Here is a 23,653-nt window from a genome sequence, read left to right as displayed (position 1 = left end):
TATAGAAATATTCACATTCCAATATATTTCTGTGAAAAGGCCTCACAAGGAACTTGGTATTCTTTTACATCAATAATATCTAAAAGCTTCATTAACCTTTTACACATCCTTGTACAACAATTGATACTTTGGTATTCGCTCTGAAGGCAAAGGGCAACTCACTATGAGCTTCCCTTTCATGGCTCCTCTATATATTGCCTGCGAGAAAGTTAAAAAAATAATTATGCATGCTTGTACCATACATATATCTAGATGCTATCTGTCATATACAAGACGGACCAGGGTTTGACATTTACCATGGGGCAGGATATTTCTTGTCCCATTAAGTCATATTATTCAGCATACAACCAAGGAACTTCCTTAGCTTATGCAGAAATTTTTTATGCAAAGAGGTCAAAGTGAAGAACAAAATGCTAACCCTAAAATCAGGGGCGGAACCATGATTTTTAATAAGGGGGGACGAACTTATATAAATATATAACTGCGTAAGCAGTGGCGGAGCCAGAATTTTGGTTTAGATAGGTCAATTTTTATTTTTATTTTTTATTGGAGCTCGTTTAAAATTTGATTGGAATTCAATAGAATCATCGTTGTTCTCCATAATCTCATGTAACTACAATTATATATTTCATACAATTAAAATATGCAACACTATATATATTCATAAATAATTAATTTAAAAGATTAATATTGTAACACCAGTCCCATATTGGAAAAAAATGAATAGCTCACGTAGAATTAGTGGTTTATAAAGAGATAAATGATTGTTGTACAACTTTCCTACAATTTTTGTACAACTCTGACAACTTTTATTTATTTATTTATTTATTTTTTATGATCAATCATTGGATCTGTTTTCCTACATATGAACCTTAAATATCTAATGGTTGATCTTAAAAAAAAGTTATTGGAGTTGTACAAAAAATGTGCAAGAAACATTACTCTTATAAAGATACTAATGGGTGTTGAGTCTCACATTCTTAATTACTACTTACTATGTAAAATTGAACTTTATAAGGGGTAGTAGAGAAACTTCAAATTGATTAGCTCTTAGGTTTAGTTTAGTTTTTTTTTTAAAAAAAAAAAAGAAAAAAAGAAAAAAGAAAAAGTAAAATACTAGTGAGTAGAAAAAAAGAAAATAAAAGAAAAGAAAAAAATAAAGAGAGTACAACCCTTAAAAATCTGCGCCCCAATTTAGCCCTTACGAATTTTTTTTTTTTTTTTTTTAAAACCGTTAGAAGTCTTCAGTCGGTGGTCTACACTTCTTTTCTTTAAAAAAAAAAAAAATTAAAAGTTTATGTCGGCACGGCACACATTTTAAGTGTTGTGTTGTTTCAAATTCTAAAAACGATGTGTTTTGATATTTAGTTAAACGGTGCGTTTTTTACAAAATAAAAAAGTCATCTTCTTCCCTTTTCCTTCTTCTACCTTTTTTTTTAACCTAATTCTTAACCCTCAAACAATCAAACTGAAACAGAAACACGCCGATGAACAAGTGGTCAAAATATAAAGAAATTATTTTGTCTTTCAAAAAAAAAGAGTGGTCAAAATATAAAGAAAATTTCTTAGGGGGGACAAAAAATTTATTTTGGGGGGACAGATTTATAAATTTACATATTTTAAATAGAATTTCAAAACTTTTGGGGGGACATTCGTCCCCCCACCCATGAACCTGGTTCCACCCCTGCCTAAAACTGCAATGCTCCCTGAAGATTACCAGAGTTTCCCATGGACCATACAGCAGTGCATTTGTTGTCCTAGTATTCGGTTGTGTTCTAGGGCACAATGGCACATATGAGTGCCACAGCAAAGATTAACTGCTAATGACACTGCTTGCATCATCAATTCATGCAACAGAGTTTTCCACATATAACACCTCTAATAGAAACCAACTTTTGCATTTGAAAATTTTTCAAGAACTCAATATCTAAAGCTGAAAAGAAAGTCTTCCCCTTCCTCTTTCAATTTAAGCGATAGAGTCTTCCACACATTGAATCAGCACCTAAGATACAATTGCCAGTTTAAATTTTCAAGTACTCAAACTCTATGGCTCAAACGAAACTGTTATAATTGACAGACTCTAAATATAAGAAAATTCACTACCTCTCTGCTGCGGTTAACTATACAAAGGAATGGTGAGAAGAAAATTCTAGATGTCGATGTAACTGCTAGGTAACTGAGTAACAATAAAGCCTACGATTATTAAATTCTTGCATGCTGCTAGCGGAGATTTGAAGCAGCTTATAATTGCTCGAGTAAGAAGGCGGACAAGTTTCACACAGGCATAAAGACAAAAAAATAAATATTCATTCCAATGACAAGATCAAGAATGTACATGACAGACAGCCTCGAATTTGTTCAGTATCTTAGGAATCAAAGTTGCTTACCTCTACAACATCAATGAAATCCTGCTTCTTGTGAAATGCACCTACCCATTTAGTGTGATCTGCAGTCCTGAAAACCAAAAAAAAAAAAAAAAAAAAAAGTTTATTAGAATCTGAAATTTGAAGTCCCTAAATTCTAAGCTGCATAACATCATTTTCGACATACAAGAGATTGAACTCAAAAATTTTGTTGAAAAACAGATTCTCATTCTTTCAAGGGCATGATCAAATGAGTGCACTGTATGATCAAAGTCGCAACATTATAAGTACCTAAAGAGTTCATCTCTCACAAACAAAAATACGCGATGGAGAAAACCATCAAAATTTTGTCAAACATCGCTGCAGTGCAAAAGAATTTACTACAAAACCGGTTTAAGAAAGTAAATTGTAACAACTATGTAAAAGGTCAATGAAAAAAGAGATCTAGGTGCAAACTTCGTTTGAGATTCAAGTTCAAGAAATCTGGTTAGTTGTTCCACTCATTTTCCAAAGGTCTAATTGCCATGTTCACTAGGAAACATACAGGTCTAAGCAAGAATTACAGGCCTACAACGAAAAATGAAAAACATTTTATGCTTACTGAAATTTGCTAAGTACCAGGAATTTACTCAATTAAAGCACTCCTTTCAATTTTTTTAAACAAAAAAAGAATTATACAAACTTAGTAGCAATATAACTATATTTCACCCTCTAGTGGTTTGGCCCACTTTTTGAAGTTAGAATAGACAGAACACCACATTTTACCTCCTAAAGCACTTATCCATCTACTTTAACTGCAAAACATAAACAAGTACACAAGGGCCATGATTGGGAATTGTTTGTTCGTCTCAAGTAGGCAAAGTCACACTAACCCAATGTCGGAAGGTGAACACAGGCCAAACAAAGCGGCTCAAAGCAAAGTTCCAAAACAACTTTCAAGAATGGTTTTACCAATTATTTCCAACTTCATGAAAGGACCAAGTCCTTTCATTGATTTCAATGACTCGCTATAACCACATTTTCAGTGTAGTCATTAATATTATAAGTTGGAGAAATTTCTTTCAAACCAGTCTATTAAAATGGCATATATTTTTATAGCATGTGTTTCTCTTGTGCATTTGTGATTTTCACATGCATTTGTGCTGTGCTTTGAGAATAGATGTCTGGCTTGGCGGAATTTCCTTCATCCCATTTTAGAGGAAAATTGTCCATACATAATACATTTTCACCTCCGATTATACACGAGCCCAGAACAGAAAAACTAAAGCTTCAACATTTTTATATATGGGTTTCAAATTTAACCCCAAATAAAGAATTCATAGATACCCAACAAGAAATATACTGAACCCCATTAATATAAGAACCCAGAATTCATTGTCACACACACACACACACCTGTCAGCCAAATTACGAAGGCTTTTGAGGCTTCCACCCCTATTATAACAACAATGAATACTATACTAGACAATCAAGGGATCTAAGAAAGAGGAAAGAAAGAATGGTACCCTGAATCCATCTTCATGTGATGAGCATTGAAGAAGAAAACGATTGAGGGTATGAAAGTAATGTCGAAATACTTGACGTAAACTTGAACCTCCTCCGAATCGATGTCTACAAGTGCTACAGTCGCAAACTTAGACACCTCGCGAGCCGATTTACAAAGCTGTATAGATATTTATTAAAAAAAAAAAAAAAAGGCCAAGATTGAATTTATTCGCGTAATATTTTCGGAATGGATTCAGATAGATATAGAGAGAGATAGAGAGAGTGCGTACGACGTCGTCGAGGTGGAGACAGACGGCGTCGGAAGCGCGGCCGAAGCGGAGGACGAGGACCTTGTCGATGGTGTCTCTGATGATTGTGTCCACCTCCCGCTTTTTCGTCAGCGTCGTTAGTACGTAACTCATTCTCTTCCAGACTTCAAGGCTACTCCTGTTTGCCCAGAATTCAGACTTTCAATCCTTGTATATATACAACTGATATTTTAGAACGTAATAAATATTTATTAACTTTAAAATACGATCAAATCTGATAAATTTGAGAATATAAATATGTAAATTTGAGAATATTAATTTGTGATTTAAGTTTAAAGAATTTTATGTAATAAAATTGAAAATGCTTTTCATTTTTTTTTTTTGTGGGTTTGGCTTTTCTGGTTAATGGGTGTTTCTGGATTTTGTTTAAATCTTTTATTATTATTATTATTATTTATTATTTTTAATTTTTTATGTTTCTAACGTTGTTTTAGTCTAATTGCATCTATGCTATAGTTTACACTACCGCATAGAAGCCGAATCCTAATTTTACTACGTTTTTTTTTTTTTTTTTTACCTATAAAATTAAGAGATATGTTAGATATCGATCTCTTAATTATCTCTTACTCATTTCCATACGAGGAGTAATTGGTGCACAACAGTTGTGTACCACTCTAGAGACATAAGATGAGTCTCACCCATGTCTCTAAGACCTTGCACAACAGTTGTACAATTGTTGTGCAAGAGTAATTTTTCTTTCCATACAACCAAGTTTCAAATCAACCATTTAATTTGTAGACTTATCTTCTCCTATATTTTTCCTTCTTGGAAAAAGTACATAAACCCCCTCTCAAACTACCACCCAATTGTTAATATGCCCCTCAAACTACCGATTGTATTAATGTTCCTTCCTAAACTACTCCCTTTAATAACAAAAATACCATTCCTAAAATTATATAAAACGAAACAAAAAAACAAAAATTATTTAAAAAATTTTAAAATTTAGAAAGAAAAAAAAACTAAAAACTTAAAAAAAAAGCAAATAAAAAAAAAATCAAAGGTTTTTCATTTTTTTTGAATTTTTTTTAAAAAGATTTTGTTTTATATAATTTTCAGTTTGGCCAGCCCCTTATATTTTTATTTTTCTCGTTTTTTTTTTTAAAAAAAAACATTTTTTCTTTCAAATTTATAAGAATAAATTTGTCTTATTGAAACTTTTTTAAGACAATTTTTGTTTTTTTGCTGGCTTTAAGGGAACATTGAAATATTTTTGTAGTTTATGAGGGACATTGACACAATTGATAGTTTGAAAAGCACATTAATAATTGAGAGCAGTATGAGTAATTTACCTTTCTTTTTTTAAAAAAAAATAGGCATAATAACGTATTTGTTAAAGAATAATCATATTCATGTCACTTAAAACACGTAATGTCAGTCAGTATGATATAAATACGTGAAGTAGCATTATTATTATTATTATTATTGAAGCAGCATTATTCTTTGCCAAATGGCCAAAACTCATATGTAATTGTCAAAATCAGAAACTATGGACCTATACAAGGCTAACAGGATAATAGTAATTTTAATTACTATGTTTAAACACAGCGGCCTTTACATGAGAAACAAACACACAAAACAAAAATGTGGCAAGAGAAACAAGCACAAAAAAGAAGAAAAAAGTTAACATGCTTGAAAGCTCTGATAGCAATGAAAGAAAACTGGCTCATTTAGCCACCACCCGTCTTTTGTGTAGAAATTAATAAAACCTAGTTCATGGAAAACAAACAAGGCCGAGCAATTAAACCCCATTGCCTACTAATAGAGAATAGTTCAAATAACGGAAAATGTGTGTAAGAAGAAAAGCTTCTAATCATTCCCTCATGTTATCACTATCATCCTCCTCTTCGCTTAGCTTAGATTGAGTTCAGCACGCAACTCTTCCAGTGGAACACAAGGTAAATCATCCCCATCACTCATAGATGTCATCTCTGATGGCCGGTATTCTCTATTACGGTACAATGATATGTTGAACCTCATATCATGGTTCTCCTCCAGATCCGTCAAGAACTGTTCGTACTTGGAATTCAGCTTTTCTTGCTCAGCTATACCCTTATAATCAACCTCCATGTCAAGGGAATTAAGTCTCAATCGCGCCTGGGAGGACCAGACCCTTGTGCGTCTCTACTTCACCATCATTACTGTTAGCCCCATATAAGTCATAACCAAGAGCGTAATCCCCAGCGTTCAAAAGATGGCCTAGATACGTTCTTATGTGAAACGCTGTATCATATTTCCCAAAATCAGATACCCGGGCCACTAGTGCATCAGCAAAAACATACTTGCTGCCACCAACTTTAGCTTTAAAAGAATCAGTCTCCACATCTAACACTATATACTCCACTAGCTGCCTACTAGTGAGTAGAGGCTTGAATGGCACCATCACATTCTGATCAGCATTCAAGAAACAAGTCCTTAAGGTGACCGGGTCCAGCAAAGCAATGTTGTTTGTCACTTTAGTGCAATCACAAGAGGACCTAGATTTCCCAAACTAGCTGCGAGTCTTGGAGGCAAACAAATCAAATCCTCAGGACATATTAGGCAGATTTCAACCAAGAAAGTGTACTTGTAATTATAATTATTGCTCTTGGGATCATGGGACTGTTTGTCATTCTGACTCCTTACTGGAGCAACCTTATCAATGAACTCTACAAACTTCACACCATGACTCCGGTTTGCAAAAAAGAAGACCATCCCTTGATCCACCAGCTTAATCTTTATGGCAGCGGCAGCAGGACCGTGCGTCAGAATCAGCTGCTCCAAATAAAAAAAAGTGCGCATGTGAGAAACATGCTGGCGTAGTTGCACAGCTGCAACCCACTGGTCAGGATTGGCCTGAATCCTCGAACAGGATTCACACATATGTTCTTGCTGAACATACTCAACCACAGACAATTGTTCAAGTATTGCTCCATCAAGAACCTCTTTCTGAATTTTCAATCTGACCTTGATCCTCCTGGAATGGGGTTCGGTCCAAATCAACTCCGCAGATACCAATTTTAGTTTATTCAAATTCTTAAGTATCTTCTCACAGAACATCAACATCTCCTTCGATTCCAATTGGGCTTTTTTGACCCAAGTTCTCGGCGGCTGCAAGTAGCTGTCACACTCGGGGCAATGGATTATGATCACATGCTTCTGTAGACCTTCTGTGATGTCAACTTCTGAGTGCAAACACCTGATACACATATTAGCAGCATTTGGCACCTTTGGAATACTGCATTTGCAACACAAAACGCTGCCAATGGTTTGCGGAACCATAAACATTCCTGCTTCTTCAGCCATGGCTGAAATTTGTAACGCTAAAATTTAACTAACAAAAACAAAGAGTAAGTATTTAAGTTTGAGGACAAAAAGAAAATAAAATCTCTGCTGATTTGTATACACATTCCTAGTGAACTAGCTATTCTTTAGCTAAAGTTTGGTTCAAAAACTCAACTTTTCTAGTTTAGCTAGCCACTTTTCAAAAGCACCCCACAACAAACTCTTTAAATCTCTCTCTACTCCATTTAAATATTATTTTCTATTCTTTCTTTATTGTTTATTTATTCTCATAGCAGTTGGAAGGTTTATTCTTATGGTAATCCATTCCTCTCTCTCCTAGTAGTTATTCTTCCTTTTAGTCTGAGTGAATTGTAATTCATTACAATTGTAATTCTTCCTTCTAAATTTAAAATTGTAATTCATTAATCATAGATAGGATAATATTACTTACGAAGTACCTAAATTACATGATACATCTTATGTTCAGCAGAAGCAACTTCATACAACAACATAATATTTACGTCTCCACAAACAAATTTGCTTAAAGGAAGCAAAAGATTTAACAAGTAAAAAGTAAAAAACCTCTGCATGCCAAGCTTCAGACTCCTTCAAGCTCACATTAGTTTCCAACTGCTTGAATTCAGCGTAAATGCAAAGAAATTGAACTTCACAAGAATGGAGAAGTTATGATGGAGGTGGATCCAAAGAAATTAGTAATCTTCTATGCTAAAGAACACTGGAAAATTATGTCATGGTATTGCAATGGATGGTTGAAAGTGATTCCATATATGAAGATTTTGAATTTTCCAAAAAAGTAGGTGGTAGGAAGAAAAAGTACATGGTGTCTAATTTCACCATATTGTGGATACCTTTAGTTGTTGTGCTAGTTTCCCATGTCTGTTCACGATTGAATGAAGGCAAGAAGCTGTGAGTCGTAGCAGAGCAGCTAAACACACTCTTAGTTCTTGTGGACGAACAACGCATCAGAAGGTTCCACACCCCAAAGAATGTGGATTTAAAGACCAAATTTTCTTTCTAAAGTATCAAATCAACAACTTTGAACTAGCCTGCCAGCTCAACGGGAATAATGTGCAGAGTAATATGATTGAGCTTCTCTTACCACTATCCGCTCCATGTATAGGGAATTCTCAACTCAGATTTATGTTATCTTCCTAGCGCGACCCACACACTAGAAGATTCTCCTAGAAAAACTTCAAAAGAAACCGCAATGTTGCAAGCTTACCAGTAATCACCACAAGTGCAAAACCCATCTTTGAAATGATGGAACCTTGTAGTATCTCTAACAATGATTTCCCTCCTTTCAATTGCCGATATGTACTTGGTGGCATGGTGACAATCCCCACATATCCTCAAGTTTTTAAAGACCCGGATTGGAGCCCCTGATGGCAGTTTTATGAGCCCAAAAGCAATGGCCAATTTTTCACTGTGCCATAGCAAAAGCTGCTCCTTCTGCTCTTCCCCCACATCATGTAATGCAAACTCAAGATCTGGAAAATAGCCCGCCAACTTCATTTTCTTTTCCAATTCTTTGAGTTTCTCATGTATAGAGGCTAATTCTGGGTGGATCCTATCCCCGGACCTGAACTCATGAACTACATTCTTTACCTCAATCCAACTATACCCAGGTGTCTTGACTACATTATTTTCTTTCATTGATCGTCGAATTCTAGCAACATGGTCCCATCTGCTCATGGCGGCATAAAGATTAGCCAGTTGAACATAAGCAGGTGCACTAGCAGAATCAAGATCAAGCAAGCTCTTTGCCGCATACTCAGCCAGCTCTAGATTCTTGTGGATCCTACAAGCACCCAAAAGTGTTCCAAAAATAGCAGAATGGGGTTTGAAAGGCATTTTCTTTATCAAACTTACAGCTTGAACTAACCTACCTGCTCGACCTAGAAGGTCAACCATACATGTATAGTGGTCTGGCTTAGCTTCAATTCCATAATCCCTTACCATTAAATCAAAATGCCGAACCCCGAGATCTACCAATCCTGCATGGTTGCAAGCCAGTAATACTGCAACAAAGGTAATCCAATCTGGCTTCATTTGCTCATCCCTCATCTCTTTAAACAAATGGACAGCCTTTTCTCCTGCCCCATGTTGAGCATAACCAGAAATCATTGCATTCCAAGTGACCACATCTTTTTTGGGAATCTCATTAAACAATCTCCAAGCATCCTCCAAACCTCCACACTTACAATACATGCTAATCAATGAAGTTGCCGCTGTAGTATCTCTATACAGTGGATACTTACAAACCAACTGATGAATTTGTTTACCCAACTGCAATGCTGATAGATTACTACAACCCAATAAAGCACTACTCAAGCTTGATGGGTTTGGCCTAACCCCAACTCCCACCATTTTTCTAAAAAGCTTCAAACCATCCTCTGCTCGATCATTTTCGACATAACCTGCAATCATAGCATTCCATGTCACCAAATTTTTCACGGGCATCTCTTGAAACATCTTCTCCGCCAATCCAATCTTCCCAAACTTCATATAACCAGTAATCATGGCAGTCCATGCCACCACACTCTTAACTGGGGCTACCTCAAACAACTCCACTGCACATTCCAAATTCCCACATTCCACATACCCCGAGATCATTGCACTCCACGATACACTATTCTTATTCGGCATCACCAAAAACAACTTGCATGCTTCCTCCATCTTTCCATTCTGGGCAAAACCTGATATCATCGTGTTCCAAGACGCCGTATCTTTAACAAACATCCTGTCGAAGAAATCCCGAGCAGTATCTAGATCAGAATTGTGTAAATAACAAGCTAACATTATGTTGTATGAAACAATGTCTGGTTTAGGAATCCTATCGAATAGTTCACAGGCTTCTTTCATATTCCCGGGTTTCTTTGAATAGCCGGCCAAGATTGAATTCCAAGTAACTGTAGTCTTCACCGGCATATTGTCAAATACTTTAAGAGCAGAATATAAGTCACCAGCTCGAATATAGGTGGTTATAACTTTGTTTGATGAAACCACATCACTAAGATTAGGTTGAGCAGAGGGTGTGGATTTTTTTGAAAAATGGCTTGTTGTGATTTCCTGCCTCATGTTATTGGAGGGGACCAAGTGGGTTTTCTGTGGTGAGTGAGAGGAGAAATTGGCAGGAACTGCTTCTCTGTTTGGATTGGAATGAGGGTCTTGGATGGTAAAGGTGGAGAGAGCAGAGGCTTGGTGTTTGGTTAGGGAGAGAATTTTGAGGAAGGCCAAGCGGTTTTGGTTCCTTGTAACTCTAAAATAGTGCATTTGTCGCTGTCGGAGAGAATGGAAACTGTGGAATTCTAAAATAGTGCATTTCTAGAAAATACAGCTTAGAAATGAAAGGGACAAATGCGAAATCATGAGAATTTGAATTCCCAAGAGACAGAGCTTGTCTCACTATTTGTCCCGAATCACCTTCTTCAGACCCACGAAAACCACCGTCGATCCCCGGCGTAGTGCAGCGGTTGATGACCTCCTCCTTCAACCAGAAGCGCAGGGGACTGTTCGAGATGGACGCGGGAGACAGAGTGAGCGCGTGCAGAGGAGACTACGGTAGATGACAATAAAAACAACATGACAAACATCAACTGAATAATAGATGACAATAAAAAGCACAAAAAAATTAGAAAAAAAAAAAATTAAATAAAAAAAAATCCACAATGACTTGATGATTATCAAATAATTTATATGCATGACAAGAATTCATATTCTTGTAAAAACAAAAATTAAAAATTAAAAATATTGAGGGAAACAAGAATGACTGAATAGAAGTATGTCCAAAAGTAAACTCCGCCCAAAGATTATGATCTCTACATTTGAAGGTTACCTTAACAAAATTCTGAATTTGACGTCTTGGCTCTCTGAATTACAGTGGAGCGTTTGTATCTGGTTTACAATGAAACTAGAATTTATCTCCTACACTCCTAATATCAATACAACGTATTTTATTCCAGATTTTGAGAGTTGAGAGAACTCTATTTATTTTCCTGGTGAGACGCCGGTACTTCTTTTGCTTTCCATTACTTAAGTACTCATTTCTAATTTTATTACTAAATTATTGGACTGAAATGACAATGCCTATCCGTCCTTAAATTTTTTTCATTTTTAAATAAAAACTGATTCAAGGGTTGATAAATGTTGACACATCAGCCAATAGTAGTATGAGTGCGACCACTCAAAAGATTCCGTTGGTAAATTTTATTGAATAATTTTAAATGCTTAACTTCCATGCCACTTCTATCTCAGTTGCTTAAATTTTTTCCCTTTTATAATAGAGGTTGATCCAATGGATGATAGGCAGCCCATCAACCATTTGAATGAGAGTGAAATAGAAGTTGAATATATAGCATTATTCAGTTCTATTTTGAGGTTGACATCGCAATGTCACGCTGGTAAAAATTTTGAAGGCTAATATAGCACTGTCACGTCAGATAGTAAAAGGTTTAAAGGATAGAGAGGCCGTGTGACGCTCTCAACCTCGGCCCTATTTGTTGAGACGTGTAAGAGAAGTCTAGACGAGTTTATGCATATCATAAGCACCCACCAGAGTAGAATATAAGTTAAGCATGTAGCATTATTTAGTTTTATTTTGGGATTGACGTCGGCACGTCGCAATGTCACACCAATAAACTTTTTTGAAGGCTAATATAATACTGTCACGTCAGATAGTAGAATGCCCAAAAGATAGAGGCAGTGTGAGTGTGTTACACTCTCCACTTGGCCTGTACGTTGAGACAGGTATAAGAGAGGTCTATACGAGTTTATGCTTATAATAAGCACTCTCCCTCAAGCAATAACTTGAGGCTCGAGTGGGTTTTTAGGTACAAAGATTGTAAGTAGTTAAGTGTTTAGAGAAATGGGCGACTCCGTTTACTAATGTTCTTTTAGGAAGTGTTTTTACCATCTGTTTGAAAAAATTATAGCTCTAGTAGATTTTTCAACTATTCAGATTTAATTCCAACATTTTCATGAAAAAGAAAGAGTGAAATTAAATTTGGATGCAATGCAGCATAGGTTTCAGACTTACAGTAGTCCAACCAAATCCAGCATTTAAGCTTTATAATTATAAGTTCCACATTTAGGTACCATATAATTTATTACAATTTGTTAGGTAATTAGCCTTGATTTCGTCAGCAGTAGATAAATGTAAATTATGTTTTGAAACAAGCCATATGATATCTTAATCAATTGTAAAGATCATGACACTTACAGAAAGAAAATACATGAGAAAAAAAAAAAGGAAAACGAACAAATGGGACAAATACAAACCAGCATATTCCATGATCATTGCATAACCCACCACCAATTATCCTACAACCATGACAATTACTTAACAACAAGTGGTGGAGAAAAGAGAATCTTGGTGGTCAGAATTCTCATTAAAACAGAGGAGTAATCTGACCCCAACCACAGTGAATGATGAAAATCAAGAACCAAGTAGAGGTTAGCTGCACTCTCATTCTGGATCGGGCGAACCACCAGGGACGAGCTGCGTTCCACATGAAAGTATTAGAACATAGATTTAGATAATTAAAACATATTTCCTCTTTCTGCATCAAGGCTCCTATTAGCTTTAATTTTTACAATAAACCATAAGCAGCTAACAACTAAAGGCTTGCGGAAAGCAGTTTAAAGCATAGGGTTTACAATGTAAGATGAAATGTTTGGGACTTCAAAATTTTATTGCTTGTAAGGCTCAGGCCTGGTAATTTGAATCACTGATAGAGGAAATATTTTCTGTGAACTTGGAAAAACAAAATTAAAAGAAAGAATGGCCCATGACTTTCAACTAATTTATAAACGAATGAAAAACCATTCTGTCTCACTTACAATAGCAATGTTGTTTCCATTTAGTAAAATCTGATCAAGCTTTGTTATCCGTCTCCCTTCGGCAGTAATCTCACTGTGTACAGACATAGAAGCAGAAAACCACATGAATATTTCTGAGTGTTAAAGATTTTTAACGATACACAAAAGTAGACATAATTATTGTGAATAAAACAAGCAAGCACACATCACAAACACAAAAAGGGTGCGTAATTGGGGTTAAAGCCAATCCAATTATATACTAACAAGACATTTTTGTGTGAATATACTACTTACAACCATAAACTAATTAACCAAACCTCTGCCTTTGTTCACCAAGTTAAAGTTAAGTTTCTGGATCTCAAGCTGGGAAAGAAACTCAACACTGAAGCTAAACATATTGGGTCACCAAAGTTCATTTAAAAGCATATAAATGGAAAAAGTACAGGAAAGTAATTGCAAAGTGATGTAAAGAAGACGACACAAATAGTCAAATCTGTACATTTTCCAAATTTTTGTTTGTTTTTCTCAGGAAACTAGTGCTAAAAAATTTTCCATGCCTTGTAGCCTCCAAAATTCATCATTGCATATTTGTTTGTGGAATATGGAAATTCACAGAAGAAAAAAGCACTTTCCATTAAAAAGAAACACAGGCTACTGAGAATGGCAATACCATGCTAAAACAAAGGAGTAATGGTCCACAAAAATTCAACAACAAAGGCAGAAAATTCCCATTTGTCATCCAAAGATCAAGCTTCCCACTGTCTCACACTTTACAAAGAGTAGCCAACTAAGTTGAAATCCATGTCATGTGAAGAATGTCGCTGAAATGAGTGAGTAAGAATACAATACAGTTACAGATTTCTTTTTCAGCAACTGTACACAGTTACCTACCCAAAAAGGGAGACAATACATTGAGGTCCAGAAGGAATTACTGTGTTCCTTATCCTTAATACTTAAAAATAGAAGCGTCACTCCCCAGAAATCAAGAACAAAAAGGTTCAGGAAAACAATACTACATGCACCCTCTACTATGGAAAAGCAAAGACATCTACCTCCAAATAATGAGCCGCCGTAATAAAGCTAACGTTCTACTAATGGGAGCCACTAGAAAACTCCAAATTATCTGCTATAGAGGCATCCTTAGCATGATCCATACTATATAAATCCAAAAAGGGTTCCTTTGGGGCTTAATCCCCACACCATAGGTCATGCTAGAATCTAAATCTTGAAGCCATCTTCCACCTCAAACCTAGTATGACTAGAAAACACCCTCAAACCCCTCCTGATATGCTTCCATAACCCCCCCCCCCCCCCCCCCCCCCCCCCCCCCCCACCCCATACAACCCATGAACCTCATTAGAACACCACCCACCCCACGAGCTACCATATTTAGAATTTATCACAACTCTTCACAAGCCTCTCTCACACATAGTGCAATAGCCATTTTTCCAAAAGAGCACGATTGAACAACAGCAAGTTTCGGACCCTAACCCTCTCACAGAAATCAGAGAACTTTAACTAGCTTACCAGATGAAATTTAAACTCTTTACCTCCCCACCCATAAGAATCTCGTTGCAACTTCTCTATGTGGTTTGCAACACCAAGGAGAGGGAAGAGAGACATGAAATATGTAGGCAAATTGAAGATGGTTCTCTTGATTAAGGTAATCCTACCACTCTTAGACAAGTACATCATCTTCCAACCAGCCAAACAACGCTCTATCTTCTCAATAACACCATCCCAAATATATTTAGCCTTAAAAGAGGCTTCCAATGTAAAATCAAGATATTTCAAAGGCAAAGAAAAAATCCTGTAGCCCATAATATTGGCCAAACCATCCACATTATTGACATTACCCATCGGAACCAATTCCGACTTAGCAAGGTTAATTGAAAACCCGAATACAGCTTCAAAGCATACAAATAAGGCACACAAATAGCGTAGGTGGTCAGGATTAGCCCTACAAAAAATTAAGGTGTCATCCACAAACAATAGGTGAGATAAGTAAATCGCACAAGAGTTCCTAGATCCCACAGAAAAGCCTAAAAGAAAGTCCCCATTCACAGTTACAGATATCATTTTACTTAAGGCCTCCATAACGATAACAAACATCAAGGGTGACAAAGGATCTCGCAGTCTCAAACCACAAGAACTACTAAAGAACCCAAACGGATTGCCATTCACTAAAACAGAAAATCACACCGAAGAAATACAATGTACCGTCCAAGAGCGCTATCTCTCCCCGAATTCACATCTCTTCAACAAATATAATAAGAACTTCCAGTTGACATGATCATAGGCCTTCTCAAAATCCAATTTGCAAAGCACCCATGGCTCGCCAAATCTGATCCACTATCCAAACATTCATTTGCTATAAGCACGGAATCAAGGATTTGCCTATCTCTAACAAAAGCATTTCGGGGCTTCAAGATAATCTTCTCCATAGACCTTCTCATCCTATTGGCCACAACTTTGGCAATAAACTTGCAAATACTTCCAACCTTATTAGACAGGTTCACAAGGAATACTTATAAATGTCTATATCGCGATAAAGTAACATCTTTTGATTTGCCTGCCTTTGCACATATTATGCACACAAGAGATGAGGCAATTACAAAACTTCCTACTGGAAGCAAGTTTTGTAGTCTTTACCTTTATATATGCAACAATACAAGTGAGGGCATTAAAATTGGAAGGCGGAGGAGAAGAATCAAAAGTAGAAAATCTCAAACAATTGGAAAAACCAATGCCTTCCAAATAAGAATTTCCAACAAGGAAGGCACCAGACAGCAACTCGGCTTAACACAAAATGCTCTATAAACCTATTTGATGAGTAGAGGCTTAAAACCGGTAGCCTAGTTGAAGCCAAGCACTCTGTTACAACTGAGACAAAAACGTCAGAAGTTTGAGTAGGGAGGATTGTGGCACCTCAAAAAGTTAGTCCTACATTGAGAGATAAATTGCCCATGTTGACTGAGTGGATTTATAGGTTCTCATTCGTATTCAGTCCCACATCGGTTCTTTACTAGTTGAGACTAGGTTTTATAAGTGATTCTAGGTAGCTCCAATTGCAACTTAACAAGTCCTTTTGGAGTAATAACACAGACGTGGCTAGCGCTTTCCATGGGTCATTCCAGCCACCACCTTCCCAACTGAACATACATAATCCACCATCCCATCTTGTTTAAAACCATTGTTTTACAACTAAGATTAGAAAGATAAACCCCAACAATACACACCCAAGCCAAAGAGAACATTTCACCGGCATTCAAAACACCAACTAAAATTCTCAACCTTCTTCGAAAAACCAACCACCAAGTTTATCCCCCCCTCTCTCTCCACCAGCATATTGAGCCCTATACAACTATTAGCTTCCTTAAACAGATTTTTAACCCCCTAAAACTCATCTCAACACTAAAAATATAAATTTGAACTCTTATTTCCTTTTACTGTCTACTCCCCGATTTTACAAACAAACCCCATTTCATACACCTAAGCATACATATCTAAGACCAACATACACAATCTCATTAGCATATATCAGTGAGCAAAACTAAAACCCAAACCAACTAAAAATCCAAATTTTGAACTCCGATTTCCTTTTCTTTTCTAGCCCACAATTTTACAAAGAGAACCGAATTCAGACACGAATATAAATATACATATCTAAGACCAACATACACAATCTGGTTAGCATAAATCAGCGAATAAAACTCAAACCCTAATACTATACATGTTCAATGAGTGATGGACATACTATTCAGTGACGTCTTCGAGGACCATGTTGACGTAGACGTCGAAGCCCCTGAGAGTACCAACGAGCTCCTTGTCTCCCTTCATTATTACCCATATCTTCGACCCTATGCACCTATCAATTAGCTCTGCATATTTTCCATCACAGAACCCACAAAAAAACCCAAACCAGTTTTAGTTTCCCATTTCATTTCCGAGAGAGAAAAAGCAAGAGAGAGGGAGGGACCTGATGGGAGCAGCTGAGAAGGATTGTTGGCGGCCATGGAGAGTTTGAAAGCGGAGAGCGGTGGCAGCGAGCGATTAAGGAGCCTGTGGGTGCGTCAGTGTGATGAATATGGAATAGTATTTCAAGGTTTGTAGCAGGACCTTCCATTTGACCAAAATATCCTTTCCTTTCTTATTATTATTATCTTATTTGAAAAAATTTCGCTATTGATGTCTACGTTTACCTAAATTACAAATCATATAATGTGATACAAAAATTATTGTAGGGTTTTTATGATAAATTAAAATTACGAATCACTCCCTGAAGTAGTTTTTTGTCCACAAAGTTAATAGAAACCGTTAAATTGACATGTTTGACTAATAAAAACGTGACGTGTCACTTTTAATAAAAATATTAATATATTAAAAATTATTAAAAGTTGTAGAAAAATTTCTCTAATTTAATATTTTAAAGTGTAATGTGTCTTACGTGAGAAGCATATGTTTTTAGAAGCTGGGTCGAAGGAATTCTTACTATCCGATTTGTAAAAAAATTATATCTTAAAAAAAAAAAACCCCAAACAAACAAACGCAACCTTAGTTGAATATTATTTTTCTTTTTTTTATTGAATTTCAAAAGAAAAAATAGTGAGAGCGACAAAAGCCCACTCAAATAAAAATTTAAAAATGAAAATAAAAATTTGAAAAAAGGAAAGAGGAAGTATCTCAAATTTTCTTTAAAAAGCCTTTTACTATCTGACGTGACAGTGTTATATTAAAAAAAAAAAAAGAAAAAAAAAAGAAGGTGATTTATTGCATTTTGGCACTTATTTGCATATTCCGGAAGGAAAAAAAAACAATGTTGACTGAATTAACCATTTGGCCATATGGGGAATATAGAGGATGCCGGATGGCATCAACAATGGTATGAGAATCACTCTTGAGGATGATATGTGATATGGATAGAAAATAGGCTAGGTCCAAGGCTAATTATAAAAGTCCATCTTTTCCAAAGCCCAAAGTGGATTAAGGAGCCCAAAATAAAAGACTGTATCTTCTTCCAAATTAGGGTATTTTGAAGTTATCTACACATTCCATATATCTTTTAGCTGACAAAATACTAACATGATCGTTGGAGGCTCCACTCATTGGTCACAAGTCGGCGTTATTCCGTTCGTTTTCTTCTTGTTTTACAGGTGATCTCGAACCTCATCCGTATGTGCCAAATTTGACATTATCAATATGGTTAAGGCCTAATGCTAACAATGATAATCAGCCATCCTTTTAAATGCAAGTGGACCAAGTTATTGATGTGAAAGTATTGAGTAGCCACACAAAGTCAATGGTTGGGGGGGCAAAGAACAGCAATGCTTTATCTTCTTTTTTTTTTTCCCTACCAAAAAAGAAAGTTAATCTAATACACTTAGTGCGTTTATTTTATTGTAATTTATTCAAATATTAGTTATAATGCAAGGGACTAATTAATTAGTGTTGTTGGCACATCATAAGAGATGTTTATGAACAAAGGTTTTGTTTGTTAATATTTTTTTAATGGTATTTTTTTTTCTTTTTTCTTTGAAAATGTGTTTTGATGTAAAAGAAAAAAAAAAGTGTATTAATTATTTTTAAAGTTGTTTGTTAATATTTTTTTTAAAAAAAAAAAGGAAAAGAAAAAGTGAGAGATTATAGTTTAACAAATAAAAGCCTTGTTTATGATTTTTATTAAAAATATCTTCAAGTTGTATTATCTATCTATTTATATAGATAAATGCTATATACCACATTTTTATCGTACAACTACCCTACAATGATGACATGGTAATCCCAACCAACTTTTGGATTTTTTTTTTTTTTTTTTTGAAAAAATAATGATTGGTCAAAGAGTTTATTGGAATTGCCACATTACTGTTAAAAAATATTTGTGAGAAAAAAAAAATGTGATTTCTAACATTATTCATTTATATATATTTCCACCTAACATAACTTAATATTGCTTTCAATTCACAAAAGTGTTGCTTCCAACTCCAACAAATTCCTAAAGTTAATGCTCTTAAAAAGTAGTTTAATATACTAGGATTACATTTGATACGTATAATGATTATTCCATTAAGAAAATGAATAGCTTTCATTGAAAATAGAAGAATGTGGAATAAAATAGCATTGAAATAGCTCTTCTCATTGCCCCATGAGGAAATGCTTATTTATTAAATTGAGGAATATTTATTCCTCTCAAATTTGGAAATTAAATTTTGAGATTATATTATCAAATTTTCACATTGATTTATTTCTCCATTTACTTTTAAGAAATCGAATTATCTCTCTAAATTTTTTTTATATTTGATTTGTTCTTTTAAGTTAATATGTTGACGAACATACAGACATTCTTTATATATATACTTGTAGTTAATGTGTTGGTGATTATATAGACATTTCAAAAATATGAAAAGTTGTCGAAAACAACCGAGTAAATTAAAGTTACAAATTATATTTATATGTTTTAAACGAATATTAAATAGTGTTTAATTGTTCATTATCTTGTTACTTATATTATTTAATATTTTTTACGATCAATTTTGTTTCAATATTTCTTTCGATCTTACCCCTCTAGACCAAAATCATGGCTCCACTACTAGATTAATATAAAGAAAATTAAAGAAAAATGCTAGAGATCCTTCCAATTTACTCACACCCCCTCTATTCCCTAACATGGTATATATTGTACGCGATGAACCTATAAGGCTGATCGCAAGATTCGTAACCACTTCCGATGTTCAATTTAGTGATCGTGGCCACCATATCAGCTCCCGACCACCCTCGCGTGGTGATCGGGAGTATGTACTAACACAAACCAAGAAATTTACTCCTGATGAGAATAAAATAAAAGTGTCTCTAACCTTAGTCAAAGGAAAACTAGTAGTTGCCAGTCCCCATCGTTGCCTAATAGCCGTGGGTTTTGTCCCACTTTTGTTCATAGCATTAATCATGGCTTTGTTAGATTCAATAACATGCTCATCTCCGACTATAATACCATAATTAATGGATATTTAATTGTTTAGTCAATAGCATCGATGATGAACATGTCTTTTATATTCACATAATTCTGTTACGTACGTTAATTGGCGTGCAAATTAAGAACCCATCTTTAAGAATACGCCAAAACTTAGTTTAATTAGCATTAAACTTCTCCCCATGCAGTAGAGTGTGAGTTATATATATATATTTCGACACAAATTATTGCTGGAAACCATTAGTTGGGATGCCCTAGCCTTGATTTAATTAAGGACAAAGTTTTCTTTTAAGAGACGTGCTATAAATCTTCTCTCGGTCTTTTTTTTATTTATTTATTTTTTTCAAAGTTATTATTAAATTTGTGAGGCATACACGTACATAAGACACACATAAGTTTAACAGATTCAATGATAATTTTAAAAAGTAAAAGAATGAGAGACCGAAGAATGCTAAGAAGAAATGAATCATTTATCTTATTTTAAATTGGGTTGGAGTACGTTTTCTCAAAAATCTAACTTATTAAATTGACACGGGTCCTTAAAACATGTAATTCTCGATTTTTTATTTTTCTTTTGCATACGGATTTAAACATAAATGTGCCCATATAACGAGATTTTTTTGATACGAGATATGTATATTTATGTATGTAATTAGTTTATAAATTACAAGATGTCGGTTATTAGTTTATTTATTTATATTATTATTATTATTAGAAATTCAATGTATGATTATTCTTATCTGCTGCAACATAATCTTTACTGGAAAAATAAAAAAGGTTAAAAAAAATCAGATTATAGTCTTTTAGACTTTCTAACATAATAGAATTATTAAATTACTAATAATTGTTTGAGAAAACTTCACTTACCACCTCCAATGACTTTTCATCTCTCCCTCTTTCTCTCTCATCTCTTCACTTATGGTCTTTAGGACTTCATCCTAGGATTTAAATAAGCCTTTCCTCGCGTCTGCTAATTTTGAACTTATCTAAATTGCATACAGTTTGTCATTGTTAGAACAATCATTGAGTCGTTCGAATGGTAGAATTTTTCAATTTATCTTATATGACTTACCACGATACTGTTTGAGCGTTCTACCATTAGAACGATCTTGGACAAATTTCACTACGTTTTCTCCGAGCTTATTTTTCATGATTTCCACCTCTTTTTTTTATTCAAAGATCTCTTCTAATATACGAAAGAGCCCAAACGGTATAATGTTCAAAGTTACAACGACTCCTTAATAAATTAAGTCAAAGGCAGGAGATGGAGTTTCCTTCACTTATGAAAAGTCAGACTCAGACCATAACAAACCACAGTTGCTAAAAGATAACATAAACAACATAAGATGTTTTTATGTTACATGAATACCTATAAAGATCTAGGAGATGTAACACATTTTGAGGTATAAATAGCTTTTACAAATTAAGTTAAAACTAAAACCAACATAGCAGACTGCATTAATTAATATCTCTTAAACCTTCATTAAGGGATTCTTAATTCTAATTAGGACGGGGTATTACACTAGAGCATTTCAAATATCGACAAGTTTCCATTCGTCACATCAGCATTATTTTTTAGGGTCCAAATTTATATACAATCGGGGCACAACTATTGCACAACCCCAAGGCACATTGGGGTGGAACCCACACAATGGATCCCACCCCAATGTGCATTGGGTTATGCAATAGTTGTGCTAAAGTTGTATTTTTAGCATCATCCTATTTTTTAAGAGAAAAAATAAAAAAGTGAAATTTCGAATATTGTCGGCCGGCCAAATGTATTGATATCCCGAATTATGGAGTTGCCATAAGAAATTTACTGCTCGGAGAAGGTACGTAACTGGATTCCGGTGATGTTCCGTTGAATCTTTGAGCTCCCTGTCTCATATCCCGTTCCACCGAAACAAACACCAAATCCACAACAAAATTCAAGAACGTACACCATCCACATGCACTGATCTCAAACCCCACCACCATTTCGCTGCAAACTCATGCACTGATGCACACGTACACTTTCTCTCACTCGATCTCTCTGAATCTTAATTGGGTTAACTTATTACGACCAATAATCCTACATTTCTACTAGTTCAGAATCCTAATCTCAAACAACTGGAGAAAATAGCTTTCTGTACAAAAACAGAATCACAGGGCTAAAACCTTCAGACAACATCAAAACTGTCAATTCTGCCCAGCACCCAAGTGTACGTACTTAGGCTTCGTTTGGTTGCCCAGAAAAGAAGCCGGAAATGTTGGTTTTTTTTCTTTTGGATGACTGATCGATTTAGACCCTGTGAGGTATTTAAGGACTGATGGAGAAAGATTATGACTGAAAAAAGCCGTGTGGATACGCAGATCATTTGAAGATTTCACCCAAAAATTTGATGCTCTAGTTTGTTGCGTAATTAGGGGAAGGAAAAGACAATTTGGATTAACTGACATATGTCACATATTCCTATTCCTCTAACTTTCTTCCCCCCATTTTTCCAGCAAACAAACAGAATATGTTCAAGAAACAAGAACATAAGAAGAAGAAATATCGATGTGAGTATAGGGACTTGGCAATGTTGACGAGGATCTTGGGGGCAAGGTGGACGACGTCGAGGAGCTTCATGACGGTGGCGCCGTCGTTGGAGATTGTGACAGTGCCCTTGTGGTCATGAATTAGCTTGTCCTTACCCCTGTACCCCAGTGTGGTCCTCACCACATCAGCCACCGCCGTGCATGCATGCATTGATGCAGATATGCATGCAGTTGCTGTTATTTTCACACAAATTTTTGTTTTTGTTGTTGTTGATGTGAGGAACATCATATTCTCTTTATTGAGCAATATTTGAAGATTACACCGCCGGCCGTGTCCCAGTTCCCACCCCCGGGGGTGGGATTTCCCCCGTAGGTGGCAGGCGGATATGATCGATCTTCTTCCTTTATAGTGGACTGAAAAGATATTTTGTTAAATCTTCGATCCTGGTTAAGAAGGATCATCATCTTCTTAATTAAACGAAGTTGATGCATTTAACTATATATATATATTAAAATTAAATAATATGACATTATGTTAATAATATAGTACCTTTAAATTGTACTGTAAAATAAATATTATCCATTTTCATTTCATTTTAAAATGGAGAATATTTTTGTCCGATAAAAAATGCTAAAGTGTAAACTTTTGTGTGACAAGTTGGGCCGCTTCCACAGTATTTTCTGGGCATTCTATTTTTCCTTCTCCCTCTCATTCTCTCCATAATATTTTCTAGTTTATTTTTTCTTGTCATTATTTTTTTTAAAAAAAATAATAATAATAAAAAATTACCGAAGATTTCACCAAGCGGGCCCCATAGCCACCTGGTGGACGCCACGCTAGAAAAGAAAGTCACCCAGCAGCAGCCTAACCCCTCCACCTGACCCCTCACACA

At 35.3% G+C, this 23,653-nt stretch overlaps 3 protein-coding genes and 1 pseudogene across 3 annotated transcripts; all 4 read right to left on the bottom strand.

Moving 5' to 3' along the window:
- On the bottom strand, nucleotides 1-4,324 carry LOC133857818 (uncharacterized). The gene is made up of 4 exons (XM_062293168.1): nucleotides 4,139-4,324; nucleotides 3,869-4,026; nucleotides 2,388-2,454; nucleotides 1-198 (listed from the first exon to the last, which is right to left on the bottom strand). The coding sequence occupies exons 1-4, from the start codon at nucleotides 4,268-4,270 to the stop codon at nucleotides 100-102; spliced, it is 456 nt and encodes a 151-aa protein (XP_062149152.1). The 5' UTR covers nucleotides 4,271-4,324; the 3' UTR covers nucleotides 1-99.
- Nucleotides 4,325-5,827: 1,503 nt separating this feature from the next.
- Nucleotides 5,828-7,463, bottom strand: LOC133858056 (uncharacterized; annotated as a pseudogene).
- On the bottom strand, nucleotides 7,455-11,381 carry LOC133858055 (pentatricopeptide repeat-containing protein At4g16835, mitochondrial). Its single transcript, XM_062293480.1, has 2 exons — nucleotides 11,295-11,381; nucleotides 7,455-11,015 (listed from the first exon to the last, which is right to left on the bottom strand). Exon 2 carries the CDS (start codon nucleotides 10,730-10,732, stop codon nucleotides 8,678-8,680), a length of 2,055 nt encoding a protein of 684 aa, XP_062149464.1. The 5' UTR covers nucleotides 10,733-11,015; nucleotides 11,295-11,381; the 3' UTR covers nucleotides 7,455-8,677.
- Nucleotides 11,382-12,618: 1,237 nt separating this feature from the next.
- LOC133856646 (sm-like protein LSM5) lies at nucleotides 12,619-17,397 on the bottom strand. Its single transcript, XM_062291706.1, has 4 exons — nucleotides 17,256-17,397; nucleotides 17,034-17,157; nucleotides 13,298-13,370; nucleotides 12,619-12,956 (listed from the first exon to the last, which is right to left on the bottom strand). The coding sequence occupies exons 1-4, from the start codon at nucleotides 17,290-17,292 to the stop codon at nucleotides 12,924-12,926; spliced, it is 267 nt and encodes an 88-aa protein (XP_062147690.1). The 5' UTR covers nucleotides 17,293-17,397; the 3' UTR covers nucleotides 12,619-12,923.
- Between the last annotated feature and the right edge of the window lie 6,256 nt (nucleotides 17,398-23,653).

This window comes from Alnus glutinosa, chromosome 14, assembly GCF_958979055.1.
Source record: "Alnus glutinosa chromosome 14, dhAlnGlut1.1, whole genome shotgun sequence".
In the NCBI taxonomy this organism is placed as follows: domain Eukaryota; kingdom Viridiplantae; phylum Streptophyta; class Magnoliopsida; order Fagales; family Betulaceae; genus Alnus; species Alnus glutinosa.
Note: the sequence above shows the minus strand (reverse complement) of the source record. Positions and strands in the feature narration are given on the sequence as shown.